This window comes from Halichoerus grypus, chromosome 5 (genome assembly GCF_964656455.1).
Source record: "Halichoerus grypus chromosome 5, mHalGry1.hap1.1, whole genome shotgun sequence".
Lineage (NCBI taxonomy): Eukaryota > Metazoa > Chordata > Mammalia > Carnivora > Phocidae > Halichoerus > Halichoerus grypus.
This window is the reverse complement of record NC_135716.1, coordinates 8,144,102-8,161,340: the sequence shown is the minus strand read 5'-3', so window position 1 is coordinate 8,161,340 and position 17,239 is coordinate 8,144,102. Positions and strand designations below refer to the sequence as shown.

At 41.5% G+C, this 17,239-nt stretch overlaps 1 protein-coding gene across 4 annotated transcripts in view; it reads right to left on the bottom strand.

The window, feature by feature from the left end:
- LOC144381814 (uncharacterized) overlaps positions 1–17,239 on the bottom strand; it is a 153,597-nt gene that overhangs the window by 16,849 nt on the left and 119,509 nt on the right. For 3 of the 4 annotated variants that reach the window (XR_013447669.1, XR_013447670.1, XM_078071977.1), the window contains one exon: positions 7,945–8,174. The exons of the other annotated variant lie outside the window; for it this stretch is intronic. Coding sequence is in view for 1 of the 3 variants with exons in the window: in XM_078071977.1 (XP_077928103.1) it covers positions 7,962–8,174 (213 nt within the window). In the remaining 2 variants the exon portion in view is untranslated. The remainder of the gene's footprint in view (positions 1–7,944; positions 8,175–17,239) is intronic. 4 annotated transcript variants of the gene reach the window in all.

The following is a 17,239-nucleotide window of genomic DNA, read 5'->3' as shown; positions in this document are numbered from 1 at the left end:
CGGTTGTCTTCGACGTCAAGTGGTTGCAGATAATGCATCTCACAGGGTCGCCCTGAGAAGCATGCCTGGAGATACACATGACGGTGCCTGGGAAACAAGGATGTGCTGTAAAAAGAATGTCATGTGGAGAGTGAGCCCAGGCTAATGAGACACAGCGGGGGGCCACCTCATCTGTGCGCACATGAGTTCAAAGGAACTCAAAACTCAAGAAAACTGATGCCATCTGCACCTGTTTCAAGATATGCAACCAGCTGCCTTCTCCTTGTAAAGTCAATTTGCAAGACATCAGGAGTTTCAGTGACTCCGATTCTGGAATTCATGGCTCTGGAGCTATTGCTGTCATTATTAGTATCCTCTTTGGGCTCCCACGATGTGCTGGGGCCGAGGGAAGGGACAGGCAGAAACTACTGCAGCTTCTCCCTTCAAGGGATGGCATCATTCACTTTGAGACGAGATAGTGCCATTGTCTGTGAGAACACCTTGACGTGTCCTTTTGGTGGAGGAAGTTGGGCGCCCTAAGCTGAGTCCAGATGAGAAGGGGAGGCAAAGAGAGAGAAGGTGTGCTTTATATCCTAATGGGAGGACACCGCAGCCTGGGAAGCTAAGGAATGGGAGAAAAGTAGAGTGTGGGAGCATTAGAGACCCCAACAATGTGGCAGCAGGAGGGGTCGTGAGGAGCTGGAGGACCCTGGTGCTGTTCTGTGCCCTCTGATGATAAACTGTACCCCAAAGCCGTTCCTGAAAGCATCTTATAACTAGTAGCTTCCTGAAAGCAGTGCACAGGGCACGCTAAAAGAGAGAGAGAGTGAGAAGCAGAAGCTAGCCTGGCCCAATGGAGGGAAAGAGGGCCTGCACTCCGGGAGGCAGGTGGGTGCCCAGGCCCCCCCACAATACCCAGGGGAGCCGGAAGTGAGAGAGGTGAGCGGGGATGTGTGAACCCCTGTACTTCACCACCACGGGATCTCAGAAATCCAGGGGCCAAGACCAACTGCATCCTGTGGAGCCTCTGACAGTCGTGTTTAAATTTTAAAGGAAGCCATGTTCCCAGAGGATGCATAACTTAAAGCTCTGGGAGGCGGATTTCTGGGCTACACTGAACTGGTTTATCTTCTCTCTAAAACATGAACTGGGGAGGAAGCAGAGAGAAGACTGGAGGCAACCCCCTCATCCTGGTCATGAGGAAGGGGAGATGCTGGGCATCTCAAACACCTCACGGGCATCTCAAACAGCTCACCAGCGTCCCGAGCAAAGTAATTTGATAGGGTGCAGTAACAGGTTTTGTTTACTGGTTACTTGGTTTACAACTGTTGCATTTTCAGGAATAGGGAAATCTAAGTGTACTTTACCGCCCTAGACTCTGGGCATCTTCTCACTCCTCAGCTTGGGAACTGCAGGGGGAAGGAGCATGGCTGGTTCTACCTCCCTCCCCGCTCCACATTTTCCTCCACTTCATCTCCCCTCTGGGCTCCTCCAGTGTCCAGGAGGAAGGAAAGATAAGAGGAAAGAGGCAAAAACTATCTTTTTTCTTTTTAGCTTGGGTATTGGAGGACATCTTGGTTGCTAAGTGTCCTGTTACAGCAGATAAGCAAGTCCCAGCTCTTTCTGGTTGGAGGACTCGGGGGTGGGGCTTGAGCACCCCCAGCCCACACTGTGGGGCCACCCTACACGTTTGCCCAGCATCGAGCCAATCCCTGCTCTTGCAGACCGTTCCATATCGCTGTGTTGACCTGGCGATCCTCCTAATTGGCTTAGGTTGGGGAACCCTGTTCCCCTCCTCTTTTGGGGTGAGGGAACAACAAATTACCAAGTCTTTGACCTCTCAGAATTGTCTTCGAAGACACCTCCACAGTGGCTCTCCAGCCTTTCCCCCCACACAAGGTGATGATACTCATTGGATGTGCGTGCGCACTTAAGAGTGAAATGGGCCCTCAGACCGCATGGGGCACTTGCCATCCATGTGATCTTGGCCAATTTGCTTTATCTCTCGATTCCTTAGTTTCTTTATTCATAAAACGGGGATGAAGCTAATAGTATCTACCCCAGGGGTGATGTAAGGTTAAAACAAGTAAAAGCAGTGTCTGCCCATAATCGTAAATGTTAGCTACTCTTTTTATGATAGTCCTCAGCGGTGGGTTCTTAGCCAAAACTCTGAAGCCCTGGAAAATAACCCCCATAATACCTTGTATCACTCAGATGGCTTCTAGTTCAATCACCTCATCTTCTCATGAGGAAAGACACCCAGTCTTCCCTGATGTTTTCTCCTCCTCTGTGTCCACATTCATGACTTGGATTATATATTTTGGAATGTGATTGCATTTAGTTTACCATTTGATTATAACATGTGTAATCCTTCTCTCTAGAATGGGATGCTGAATAAGACTTTTCTTATTTCCTAGGAATTAAGGCTTGGAGCTGAGAACAAGGAAGCCCTAATTACCCACATTCTAAAGAGGACTGTAAACAATTAGAGTCGGACTTCTCTCCCAGGGCTGGGAAGGGGTTGAAGAACCTGCTCTATAGCAACCTTCAAGCATCCCATTCTCCTCCCCAGGCTACAGAGGGAGAGAGAAAGGGCAGGAGCAACTGTCCTTGCTGGTTTGGCTGCCCGATAAAATACAGAACATGCAGTTAAACTTGAATTTCAGGTAAACAAATAATTTTTTACTAGAAGCATCTCAAATATCACAAAGGACACACTTATACTAAAAAAAAAAAAAACAACACTAGTCGTTTATCTGAAATTCCAACTTACCTGGGTGTCATGTATTTCTGTTTGCCGAATCTGGCAACCTTATAAGTGAGAAGGGCAGTATTTTTGGTCAGAGGGGATCCCGTGCCCTCCGAGATGGCCAGGGTAAAGCCTATCCCCTAGGAAAGCGTACACACTCCCCCTCAGAGGCCACCAGCTTTGCAGAAATTACTGAGAGCAGGTCAAGAGACAGACCAGACCAAGAATGTCTCTTCACCACTAACATATGGTCACTTGCAAAATAGAATCCCCGCCTCCCCGAGCCCAGAGAGGCTGGACCTAGACAAAGAGGAGAGAGGAAATTTCTTCTCATTTTAGGACAGGGAAGATTATGATCTCCAGTCACACACACACACACACACACACACACACACACACAATGGCAACAAAGGACCAGGAGAAATGAAAGTGCAGATCACATGATCTCATACCCCTCCCCATGTCAGGTTACTTGATACAAAGGCTAAAAATGGATTTCAGGCTGAGTTTTAATCTGGAGCCCACTTTTAATGATCAGGAAAGGCCAGAACTTCTGCCTCCGGGGAAGTGGGAGAGAGGTACTTTATCCTATCCCACCCACTAAGTATAACTACGAACCCTGGATGCTGTACACAAAACAAACAAAAGGAGACCAAACGGTAGAAAGAAGAAGACGGACAAATGAACAAGCCAGGAACCTCATGACTGAGGAATAATACAGTGATGCAGTCCCTGGTTTTTTGGTTTGCCTGTTTGTCTGCCTCACATAGCCTGGGCTGGATACTGGAGAAGCTGGTAACCCAGAATGCCAATAGGCACTGGCAAAAAAAGGAAGAAACAAAAAAGCAGGCCCGTGAAAAACCTGCTCTTTTTAGCCAAAGGATCTGAAAAGGGGTCGCCTAACAAGGTAACACACTTGCAGACAATGATTTCTCTACTCTCGTCAAACACCACAGGAAAAAAAAAAACCTGTTGAACCTACTCTCAACCCCACCAACAAAGGCCACAGAGAGAGCACAGACTCCACTCTTGCAGGGTTAGAACCAGGCATGCAGCTCTCCTGCTGGGGTCGCGTCAGACAGCTGAGGGGAGAGCCAAGACTTTCCTCAGGACTCAGCAGTGAGCCCCTCTCTCTAAGCCCCCTCCCCTCCTCTGAGGTGTCAATGGGGACCACTTGGGGAGGCTGGACTTCCACTCCACTCAGCAGTAATGAGAAGCTCCTCCCCCTCTGTACTGGGTTGGCGTCAGAGAAGACCCAGTAAAGAGTCAGGACTTACTGAGGCTTACTCCACCCACAGAGGGTCCGGAAAGGCCATGAAGGAACAGCAGTGAGGTGTCCTTCCCGCTCTCAGATGAAGTAGTATCAGCAGAGGCCCAGTGGGAGCCAGAATCCCCACACCCTCAGCAGTAGTAAGGAACACCTCCTTCACCCACAGATGCCCATGGGGTCTGAATGGAGAAACCACAGTTCCACCCCCTCTGGCAGTAATGAGGTACTACCACACTTCACCCATCACACTAGTTTCAGAGGCTACTTGCTAACCTAGAAGAAATAAATAACATCCTTAGAAGACTCTTCTGGCATACTATCCAAAATATCCTGGTTTCAACTGAAAATGTACTTCATTTCGAGAACCAGGAAGATCTCAGACTGAGTGCAAAACAATACAATCAATAGATACCAACCCTGAGGTGAAGATGATGTTTGAATGATCTGACAAGAATGTTACAGCAATCATTATAAAAATGCTTTAATGAGCAGCTGCGAACACACTTGAAACAAATGTAAAAATGGAACACTTCAGCCAAGAAAGAGAAGATATACAAAGGAACCAAACAAATTCTAGAACTGAAAAGTAAATAATGACTCAAGGAAATTCTCTAGAAAGGCTAAATTCCTTTCTCCAGAAAGGAAATAGTAAAAGAAGGACTCTTGGAACACCTGGAAGAAGATAGAAACACAGAAAGAGCAAAAGTGTCAGCAAATACAACAGACTTTCTCCTCTTGAGTTTTCTAAGTTATGTTTGATGTCTCGAGCAAATATTGTAACACTGCTTGATGTAGTTCTCAATGTATACAGAGGAAATACCTAAGATGATTATATTATAAAGGAGGGCGGAGAGGGGCGCCTGGGTGGCTCAGTCGTTAAGCATCTGCCTTTGGCTCAGGTCATGATCCCAGGGTCCTGGGATTGAGTCCCGCATCGGGCTCCCTGCTCGGCAGGAAGCCTGCTTCTCCCTCTTCCACTCCCCCTGCTTGTGTTCCTGCTCTCGCTGTGTCTCTCTCTGTCAAATAAATAAATAAAATCTTAAAAAAAAAAAAAAAAAAGGAGGGAGGATAGAGGGACATAAGGACAGGTAAGATTTCTACATTTCACCCAAACTGGTGAACTGTTGACACCTTCAGATTATGATAAATCATGTATATACAGTGTAATACCTAGGCAAACATTGAAATAACTACACAAAGATACAGACTCAAAAGTATTACAGCTAAATCAAAACTAGAATCCTAAAAAATGTTCAAGAAACCCACAGAGGGTCAAGAAAAAGAAAAGAAGCAAAAAAAATAAATAAATAAATAGAACAAACAGAAAACAAAAAGTAAAATGGCAAACTTGAAACTTAACATAATAATAATTACATTAAATGTAAAATGTCTAAATATAACAATTAAAATAAAGAGATTAGGAGAGTGGATTAAAAAACATGACTCAACTATATGCTGCCTATGAAAAATTACTTTAAATACAATGATTTACACAGGTTGAAACCAAAAGAATGGAAAAAGATATACCCTGGAAACATTAACAACAACAAAAGAGCAGAAGTTGCTATATTAATATTACATAAAGTCAAGGAGTTAACAGAGACAGAGAGGGACTTTATACAATGATAAAAGGGTAAGTCCACCAAGAAGACATAACAATCCTAAATGTATGTGCACCAAACAATAAAGTTGAAAAATATATGAAGCCAAAGCTGATGGAACTGAAAGGTGAAACAGACAAATCCAAAATGATCATTGGAGATTTTAACACCGCTCTCTCAACAACTGATGGAATGATTAGACAAAAATTAGCAAAGATAAAGAAGTCAACAATACCAACAACCAACGGGATACAATTGGCATGCATACAAAATTCCAGCTAACACCAGCAGAATCACATTTTTCTTATGTGCCCACAGAATATATATGAAGGTAGAGCATACTGTGGGCTATAAAACAAAATTCAACAAATTTAAATAATTTAAGTCATGCAAATTATGTTTTCTGACAGAAATAGAATCAAGCTAGAAATCAATAAAAGTAAAGTAACAGGAAAATTTTAAACACTGAATTTTCAAACACTGAAAACCAAGCAACCCACTTCTAAATAATCTGTGGATGAAAGAGGAATTCTCAAGAGAATAAAATACCTTGAACAGAATGAAAGTGAAAACACTACATATAAAAATATATGGGTCTCAGAGCAGTACTGAGAAGAAAATTTATAGTACTGAATGTTTACATTAGTAAAGAGGAAAAATCTCAAATCAATAATCTAAGTTCTCACTCCAAGAAACTTAAAAAAAAAAAAAACTCAAAGTAGGCAAAAGGAAGGAAATAACAAAGGGTCAGGATTTATAAAATTTAGAACAAAAAAGCAATGAGCCAATCAATGAACCAGAAAGCTGGTTTCTTTTGATTGACAAACCTCTAGCATGAGTGACAAAGAAAAAACAAAAGACTCTCAACTACAGAGAACAACCAGGTGGTTGCAGAGGGGAGGTGGGTGGGGTGTGGGAGAAATAGGTGAAGGGGATTAAGTAGTGCATTTGTCGTGATGAGCACTGGGTGATGTATGGAAGTGCTGAATCATTACACCATACACCTGAAACTCACAGAACACCATATGTTAATTACACTTCAATATAATAAATAAATAAACACACGGGAGAAACAAGAAAAAAGAGAGAAGACACAATATATTAATATCAGGAATAAAAGAAGGATATTACTATAGACCCTGCAGACAACAAAAGGTAAGAAAATACTATGAACTCTGCTCAAACCAATTTGACAACATAGACGAAATATGACTCAAAAAGCACAAACTAACCCATCTTACCCAACATGAAATAGATAATTTGAATAGCCTATTTTTTTATTAGTTTCAGAGGTAGAATTTAGGGATTCATCAGTTGCATAGCCCTATAACTATTAAGGAAGTTGAATTCAAACTACTGAGAAGAAATGCCCAGGCCTAGATGGTTTTACTAAAAGAAATTTACCAAATGTTTCAAGAAGAATTAAACCCAATTCTACACAATCCCTCCCAGAAAAAATAGAAAAGAAGGGAACATGTGCCAACTTGTTTTAGGAAACCAGTATAACCTTCACACCCAAACCAGACAAAGATATCATTAGAAGAAAAGATCACAGACCAATATCCCTTAGGTATATAGATATATAAATCCTTAACAAAATGTTAGTAAATTGAATCCACGGGCTTTTACATAATTCAACACCCATTCGTGATATAAAACAAAAACTCTCGCAAAGTATAGAAAAGAAGTTCCTCAACTTGATAAAGAGGGTCTACAAAAAAAATTGACAGCTAATCTACTACTTCATAGTGTAAGATGAAATGCTTGAAGATGGCTTATCTAATAGCGCTCCCGTGTCAATGATCAATACATGATTTTTCTTCATCTTATCTCCACCACCCAGACCCTATCCACGTCTCCATTTCTCTTCAGCATTTGGAAAACACTTATTCATTCAATAAATAGATACTGCAGACCTGTGCTAGGCTCTAGGGACTCAGGGTTGAACAAATGAGACACTGAAATTCTCAGTTGGGCAGAGGAGAGCAGAACTGGATCATCCATGGAGCTTTGACTCAAACTACCTCCCTCTCTTCCTCCCACTGTGCCAGCCACAGATTTTACTAAAATACCTTCTTTTGGGAAGTTTTCCATTCCCATTAAAATCACCAGGTGCTGGGGCGCCTGGGTGGCTCAGTCGTTAAGTGTCTGCCTTCGGCTCAGGTCATGGTCTCAGGGTCCTGGGATCAAGCCCCGCGTCAGGCTCCCTGCTCCACGGGAAGCCTGCTTCTCCCTCTCCCACTCCCCCTGCTTGTGTTCCCTCTCTCGCTGGGTCTCTCTCTGTCAAATGAATAAATAAAATCTTTAAAAAATGAAAAAAGTAAAAATAAGTAAAATAAAATCACCAGGTGCTGATGGAGCCTTATCTTATTCCTCGGGTACGTGTTGCAGAGAAGCAGTCTGAGGACTTCTGATGTACGCAGGTGTTACGAGAGGATGAAAGATGTCTCAGTGTAACTGACGCTTGCTGAGAGCCTACCGTGTCCCAACGGTTGTAGGCTAGTGCCCACGGCTCAAAGACTTCAAGATAGATTCGGTCCCCATTAAGATCAGAGTTGGACAAAAGCAGACAAACCTGTAAATGAAAAGGACAGAAGGATGACAGGGCAAAACCTGAAAGAGTAGGCATGAGGGGACCATTTGGATGAGTGTGCTTATTTTTATTGTGCAGGGCGGGGTGCGGTTGGAAAGTTGCCCAGCTTAAATGCATCTTAAAATTTGGGAAAACCTTTTCCCAGTCCTGCCATCTTTCTGAGCCTGCTGTCACTGTCCTCATTGAATTTTTAATTTCTGGTACTTGAAGATAACACAGGTACTGATTATTATGTCACCATGAATAACCAAAAGGAAAAGGAAAAGCTAATTATTTCCCAGAACTATATATGCAACACACACATGATATAAGACCGCCCTGGAAAAAATGTCATAATAATAAAAGATATAATTTGTCGAGTCCTTACTGTGTGCCAGGTGCTGTACAGAGCATATTAAAGCCACGATCGCATCTCCTTCTCACACCACTACTGTAAAGAGATCATTATTTCCCCTACTTACTAGGCAGGAAACCAAAGCTCAGAGAGACCAAACAAATTTCTCAGTGCTACACAGATTGTAAACAGGAGTGCCAGGATTCCAATCCAGTCTACAGTTGTGGATTTGATGGGGTCAAAAAATAACATCCCTCAAGTTCAAACCAACTGACATATGGTCATATGGAGTCAGGCAGATGGAAATCACAATGTCAGCTTTATCACCAGAGAAAATTAGGCAGGAGGACATGGCTAAACTGTATGACCAAACAAGCCTAATGATACTCCTCTGAACTGAAGCTTCCCTCCCCCCAAATACAGGCCCTTACTGCACAATGCACTTTACTAAAGCATGCCCATTGGGATGCTTTCTCTTTACAGGTGTACCCCATGGAAAGGAGAGATAAGACCAGGGTCCCTCAACCCCAGTGTTCGGTGAGTAAGGGCCACTGGGACCAGCAGAACTGCCTTAGGGAAGACTTCTTTTTTTTTTTTTCTTAATTAACGTATAGTGTATTATTAGTTTCAGAGGTAGAACTTATTGATTCATCAGTTGCATATAACACCCAGTGCTCATTCCATCAAAGACTTCTAAAAGCAAAAGGAAGGAGGGAGAAACAAATGATCCCTAACATGCCCTACGCTGGGCTCTCTTAATCCATTCAGGTTTGATTTTCAATCTTACCCCTACCAGGAGTGAAGCTACGCCCTTCAAGGGAAGACCTCACCTCCAACATCAGCCATTGTTCCACTGAGCAGCCCTCTGGAACTACAGATGTGTAGTTTTGATTTTGCCCCCAAAAGGTTCTGAAATAGTATGAGCAATCCATTCATTACAGAACTTGAAAAACTTTGCATGTAAACTGAAAATATACCCCTAATGCTCTGTCTTCCCTTTAATTGCATTCAGGCAAATTGTCCAGTAGAGCTTACTGGAGGTTCTGTGATACGATTTAAGAGTATCGGGAAGATGCTCTGATAACTTAAAACCAATCACCTAAATATGTCCTAAAGTTGAATAAAACCACTTCCATTATCATATTTGTAAAAAAAAAGATTAAACTCCCAAGATAAAATCCTTTGCAATATAAATCTGAAGAATTAATGTCTAAAGGAATTAAAAGCCCAAATCAAATTATCTTGCCTTTTTTAGCTAACAGTCTCTAGACTATGGCAAAGCTGTCCATTAGAGATTCAAACTCCCCTTTCATAATATATTGTTATTATTTGGAAGTGGTTGCCAATTACACTGCCCAGGCTCCCCTTCATCTAAATGTGGCCAAATAATTGAGTTCTGGCCAATGAAATTGGGACAGAAGTGATATGTGCCCCCGCTTCCAGGCCAGGCTCACAAAAGCCTGGGCATGATCTTCCATTGTCTCTCTCACTTCTCCCCTCTACCTGCTGGGGACTGACCCAAGTTACCCAAGTCTCCTTCAACCTGGGCTCCCCCCATGCCTGTATGGAGCAGCCCCTACATCACCACCACAAATAGTATTTCACGTCAAAAGTCTAGGGTTTGCTTGTTACAGCAACTAACATTAACTTGATCAAGAGAAAGTGAAAAGAATCTAAAGTCTAAAGTTTAGCACCCTCACTTCTGCTATATTACGCTCAATCTCAGACTAGATATTCATTCAGAAGTGGAGGTAGCATTGAGTCTCCTTTGGGAGTTCAGCCTGGGCTGTTCATTAATGGATCTGCTCATTCAAGACCATAGCAAAAAAATCTCACTGAGCTTCATTAATCAAGAGTCCAAACTGTTAACAGAATGCATAGGGTTGTCACAGTCTGGGCCCCACACCCATGAAATTTAGAAAATAAGTATATCCCCAGTTTTAGGGCAGTTTTGCCAAGCAAAATGATGTTTCCAGAACCTAAGAATCATAGCCATCGAAGAGGAAAGAGATAAAGCGAGGAGAAAAGGGGATCCTTTCTCGATTCATCCTGGCCAGGTTGTTGCTCAGTCTTATGATAGGCTGTCCAGGGATCCTGACCTATGACACAAAACACAACTGGGAGTGATCTCCCCGGTTCCATAATGAGCCATGTTAGGGCACCATTTGCCATCTCAGGGAGGGATCCACCTATGCTCACTTTTTCACCTTCCAGAGAGTAGCACTGGAGAGATTGTTGATTATTTAGCAAAGTTTCAAATTTTACAATGGTGGCATCCCTAGTCTGTAGATCTTACTGGAGGTGCCTTTCCTTCCATCTTACATCTTCAGAAAACTTAAGCTCTGTCCCCCCTCTGAGCTGTGTCTGGCATCCCTAGTGTAGAACTGAATAAGCACTCCAACTTACTGTTGTAAAATCACCTCCACAGTCTCTTGTGAGCAGCCCTCTGCTCTGTGTCCCAATGATTGTTGGCTCTGCTTCCTGGTTGGAATTATCTGGATCTGAGATACCAACTTCTTAGCATATTTTTTTCCTCCAGTTCCCATGTTTGTTCCCACTGAGGGATCATCTTCAATGGATTTCTGAGCAGAGACTGCTATTGATGTTGCTGAAGCCCATGGTCCCAAGGGCATAGGGACAATACCTACCTCTGCCCGCCGCCCTCAAGATGTTGTATCTCCTCAGCTTGTCAAAGTCTCTAGTCTTGGACAACCATTCTTTCTTCTATATCTTCTTTTATTTCCTTTCTACTTGGATATACTGATATTAATTAATTTCCATCTGCCATCCGCCTACTGTTCTATGAGGATGCAGCTGGGTTTCTAGAAGTTTCCCCTGCCTCATTCATTGGCCCTTTCCCCTCTCTAGCAACTGGAAGCTAACATTTGTACCTGAATTACATGTCTCCCTTCCTTACGCTTTCCCGAGGTTTCAGGTGCTATGATGTATAGATTTCCAGAGCGTTTCCTCTCAAAAACAACACTAACCCTTATCCCCTCCCCATTTTGCTTCGAACCGATCTTTCCAAAAGGCACAGGTGGCAACGGGGGAGAGACATCATCCCATCTTTCACTGATGAGCCTACTTTGGTCTGTCGCGTTGGCAACCTTCAAGCACTTCAGCACATTGGCATAACTGCCATGGACAGCTGGGCATCAGCACACATCTCAGCGGCACCCTGGAGCTGATACCAGCCAGCGTGGTGCTCTCACTTCCTCCGTTATCCTTGCCAGCTCTGAGAAAGTGTCAAGCCTTGCCAGCAGCTGTTTAATGCCTGTAGACATGTAGGCTGGATTTGTTAGCTTCTTATCAGCTTACAAATGACTTCGACAAATTTTCTTCTTTGATTTTCTTTTTCCTTTTGAAGGAATGTTTGGATTCCTAGTGCATAGTCTTGTTTATATACCAATTAAAGCAGGAAGCAATTATCATCAATTACCATGTGAGACTAGCTACTGTCTTGTAATTACTGTGTTAATTGACATTAAGTTTAGATAGAAATTATTGTTGCCTCCTTCCAACTAAAACCAAAGAACGGCATGTCAGGAGTGAAAGAAAGAAGATCTACAAATATAATCTTCTCCTATAAGAAAATCTGTCTAGAGAACATTTCCTTAAATGTTTGTGTATTTCTCATTTCTTAAGTCATTCCTTCATTTGAAAACTTATTATGATGATGTGGTTGACAGCCTCCAAAATGGTCCCAAATGATCCATGTCTCCTGGCTTTCAAGCCCTCAAATAGACTTTTCCCACATTAAATAGAACTGGCCCAGATAACCATAGGGTATTGTTGAAATGGTTCTGCATGACTCCCATGATTAGGACAATGAAAAAAATTGCAACTGCCACCTTGCTCTCTTGGATTGTTCACTCTGTGAGAAGTCAGCCCCCATGTCATGAGGACACTCAAGCAGCTCTATGAAGAGATCAACATTATAGGGAACTGAGGCCTCCTACCAATGACCAATACCAAGGTGCCAATCAGATGAGTGAACCACAGTAGAAATGAATCCAGTCCAGTCCCAGCCAAGTCTTCAAAGAACTACAGCCCCAACCTACATCTTACTTGCAACCTCACAAGAGACCCTACACCAGAACCACCCAGCTAAGTTGCTCCCAAACTGCTGACTCACAGAAACTATAAGATATCATTAATATTTATTATTGTTTAAATCACAAAATTTTGAGATAATTTGTTATGCAGCAGTAGATAATCAATATAGACGGTGATTATGATTTTGATGGCTGTGATGGTAATCCTAACTCTAACTCCCTGGGAAAAGATAAAGTCAGACATAGAATTCTCCCTGTAAAAGTGTGACAACCTGAATTAAAAAATAATCACAAGGCAAGCAAGTTGGAGATAAATGGCATTGCTTATTCAGATTCTTGATTTGTAGGTGCATCCTTAGTGACAATGGCAGAGTAAGTACCCTGATTCTTTGATCCCAAGACTTAAAAAAAGTAACTTATCTCCTAACTAAGGAGAGGGAAGCAAAGTTCTTGGAAAGAAGAACTACAACAAGGTTCTTTTGTCACTCATATAGCTTTTCTGTGGTGTATTTCCTAGCATTCAGTGTAAAAACAGAGAAGAGGGTCTGCCTTACTATCAAGTTGCTTTATTACAGAGCTGTCTTTAGCCATCTGAAATGTAAACCTCTATGTTTGTACAGACGTTAAACTTTGGAAAGCAGGTTTTAGATAATCACATAAAGTGATAAAACATAACTCTCAGAGAAGACATAGTTTTTATAAATCACTCCTTTTTAAATTACTTCCAATCTAATTCAAGTTAACTTAGGATAAACTTATTTTGTTTTGCTTTCCCACCTTATACTAACACTGGTGTTTAACACACACAGTTTACAAAAAAATCACTCAGTACAAATCTGGCCTTTTAAACTGACCTTTATAATTTTCTGCATTCTTTTTTCAGCAGTTCACAAAAAAAGGCTTGATTTCAGTGATAATCCTTCTCATTGTTTCTAAATAAATAACACAATATCAAGTCTTACTTCTCTACACATGAGGACAGTGCTTTGGGGTTTACAGAGCAGCTTCTTACACACCATCTCAGTTGTAGGATACTGACAACAATGACATCAACTGAGTATGTACATTGGTGTTCATTTTACATCAAGGAAACAGAAGGCCTGAGCAGCATGGCAACTTCTCCCAAATCACAAACCTAGAAAGGTCGGAGCTAGAATGGAAAGCCAAGCTTAGTAAGTTTCTGGTTTATCCTCTGGAACAACAGTCTTTAATGTTTTCCAGATAGTCATAAAGACCACGTATGCAGAACACTTGGTATAAAGTAATACTGCATGAATGATAACTCCCTCCCCAACACCCTCCACAGCTCACCTGCATGCTGTGTGAATATCCAGGAGGATGTGTTTGCTTTAATAACCCTTACTTGTAACACTCTTTGTAAAGAATCCATTCAGTATGTTCATCAGGGACTCATATAAAAGTAGGCCATGTATGGGAGTCAATGGACAGAGCATCTTTACTCAGTTAGCCTTCTAAAATGTGCACACCCAAAGCTGCCATAGTGATGACCATTAATGTTGCAATATAAAGATGCACTTGGGGTCCTATCAAGGTTTGCTTAATAATCTCTCCTGACTAAATGTATTCTGCTGCCTACACTTCTGTAGCTTCTGTCCTCATTTGCTGTGTGAAGGTCAGATTCTTATTTCTACTTTAATGCTGCTCATTCATTAACCATTTTATGCAGCAAACAGCCTCAGTTCTATATGCCAACAGAGGGACATCTCCATACAGATTATGACAGAGGGTCCTGAATTTGGGGAAGATCTTTGTAATCAACTAAGTCTATATTAGACAAGTATGAAATCTTTCTGAGCCTGTGAAATGGAAGTTGTAGCACCTAACTAACTAGCTCACAAGACTGCTGAGAGGAAAAATAAGAAAATATAAGTGAAAATTCTGCGTGAATTATAAAATGTAGCAAATAGCCAATGTGTGTTTGCGAAGGAGATGAACGGGAATAAAACCAAATAAATAAATGACCACATAAGCATGCGCCTTCCCTGCTGAAGTTTTTTTTTAGGGCTGAGCCTGGTCTCTGGAAGAAATCTTAACTCAGTAGGTCCATGCCAGATTGGTGCCCTCTCTGCTCATTCTTGTGTCCTTTTTTGTGTATGTGTGGTAAGAACGCTTATCATGAAATCGATCTTCTTGACTCAATTTCAAGTGCACAATACCGTGTTGTTAACTCTATGGACCGCGTTGTACAGCAGAGCTCTACAACTTATTCTTCTTGTATAGATGAAACTGTATTCTGCTTCAACAACAGCTTCCCATTATTTCCCCCCTCCTCCAGCCCCCTGGCAACCCCCCTTCTATTCCCTTCCATTCCACACATCTGACCATGTTAGATACCTCATCTCAGTGGAATCATTCAATATTTGTTCTTCTGAGACTGGCTTATTTCACTCAACCAAATGTCCTCAATTTCATCCATATTATTACAAATGGTAGCATTTCCTTCTTTTTTTAAGGCAGAATAATATTCTACTGTATGTACATAACCCATTTCCTTTATCCCTTCATTTGTTGATGGACATTTAGGTTGTTTCCGTGTCTTGACTATTATGAACACTGCTGCAATGAACAGAAAGTGCAGATATCTTTGAGATATGGATTTCAGTTATTTTGAACATATACTCAGAAGTGGGGCTGCTTGACACATGGTAATTTCATTTTTAATTTTTTGAGGAAACTCCATATTGTTTCCCTTAATGGTTTCACCAATACAGATTCCCACCCACAGTGTACAAGGAAGGGTCCCCTTGTCTCATCCTTGCAAACACTGGTTATCTTTTGTTTTTGTTTTTATAATAACCATCATTACTGGTATGAGGAGATATCTCACTGTGGTTTTGATCTGTGTTTCCCTGATGATGAGTGATGCTGGGCACCTTTTTATATACCTGGTGGTCATTCTTACGTCTTCTTTGGAGAAATGACTGTTCAAGCTCTTTGCCCATTTTTTTTTAAAGATTTTATTTATTTATTTGACAGAGAGAGATAGTGAGAGCAGGAACACAAGCAGGGGGAGTGGGAGAGGGAGAAGCAGGCTTCCCACCGAGCAGGGAGCCCGATGTGGGGCTCGATCCCAGCACGCTGGGATCATGACCTGAGCCAAAGGCAGACGCTTAATGACTGAGCCACCCAGGTGCCCCTTTTGCCCATTTTTTAATTAGGTTATTTGTTTTTGCTTTTTGGTTGTTGCTGTTGAGTTGTAGGAATTTCTTGTACATTTTAGATATTGGCCTCTTTTCAGATAAGTGGTTTGCAAATGTTTCCTTCTATTCCTTAGGTTGCCCTTTTTACTGTTTTGATTATTTCCTTTGCTGTGCAGAAACTTTTTAATCTGATGTGGTCCCGCTTGTTCATTTTTGCTTTCATTGCCTGTGCTTTTGGTGTCATACCCAAAACATCATTGCCAAGAACAGTGTCAAGAAGCTTCCAGGAGTTTTACAGTTTCAGACCTTACATTCACGTCCTTAGTCCATTTTGAGAAAGGTGACTCTTATGAATAGATGTTGAGTGGAGAAAAAAGCCAATCACTAAAGAGTACATTTAAGTATATTTTACTTTTTATAAAAATTAAAAACTAAACAATGTTAAATAAGTAAACTATTTAAGGAATGCATTTGTGGTTCATAAAATTATTTTAAAATAAGTAAGAGAATGATGGACATATAAGGAAAGGACGATACAGGTAGTTTCAACAGTACTGGGAATATTCTGGCTTATAAGTTGTTAGGTAGGTTTATGGATGTTCATTTTATTATCACACTTATTAACCACATATATTCTAAACATATTTGTTTAGAAGTCATGCTCACTTGCTAACAATAATGTTTCTCTGTAAGACGAGGAAGGAACATGGGGAGGGCGACAGTGGAGAAAGAATGAGATGTAACTCAGAGTCCCTTATTTCTGTCCTCAGGCAGAGCTACAGCGGGGAATTGTCCCCTAGATCCCACTCCATTTGGACAGCAGCCTTGTTGAGCCTGCAGAGATTTAACTGTAGGAGACACTTCTGTCATCTACCCCCCTGGTCACCAAATAAGGGATGGCAGGGTCTACGGAATTGAAGTTTGAGATTTTGAAGAATCTTACCTTTAGGGTGAAGGCTGGAAACAGCACCAGTAATATCTCAATATCGCCTCACACTGTGATTATTAGCAAATAAAGGGTAATGAGAATCCTGCTACTGTTCTCTGCTCCCCTAACAGAATGAGATTTCTGTTGCATTGACATTTTTAAAAGTAGAATCAGAAAAAAAAATAAAATAAAAAAATAAAAGTAGAACCAGAATATGACCTGGGCTAGAGTGGTAAAGGAGCCTCAATATGGCAGATCCAAGACAAATGTACTTGAAACAGTACCTAGAATAATAAATGCATTTAATACATGTTTTTTACTTTATTACAATTTTGTTAATCATGTATGACATATCTGTATGTCATGCGTATATGATATATATATATACATATATACATATATGCATGCATTCATTCATATAATTCATTATGGACATGTGATAGGCACTGTTCTTAGACATAGGATGAGTAGAAACTCTAGTCCTCCCTATCAAAGCACTTAAAATCCCAAATTCTCTCACTGGTCCATCATGCTATCTTTATCTCTCTCCTAAGCATCATCTTCTGATT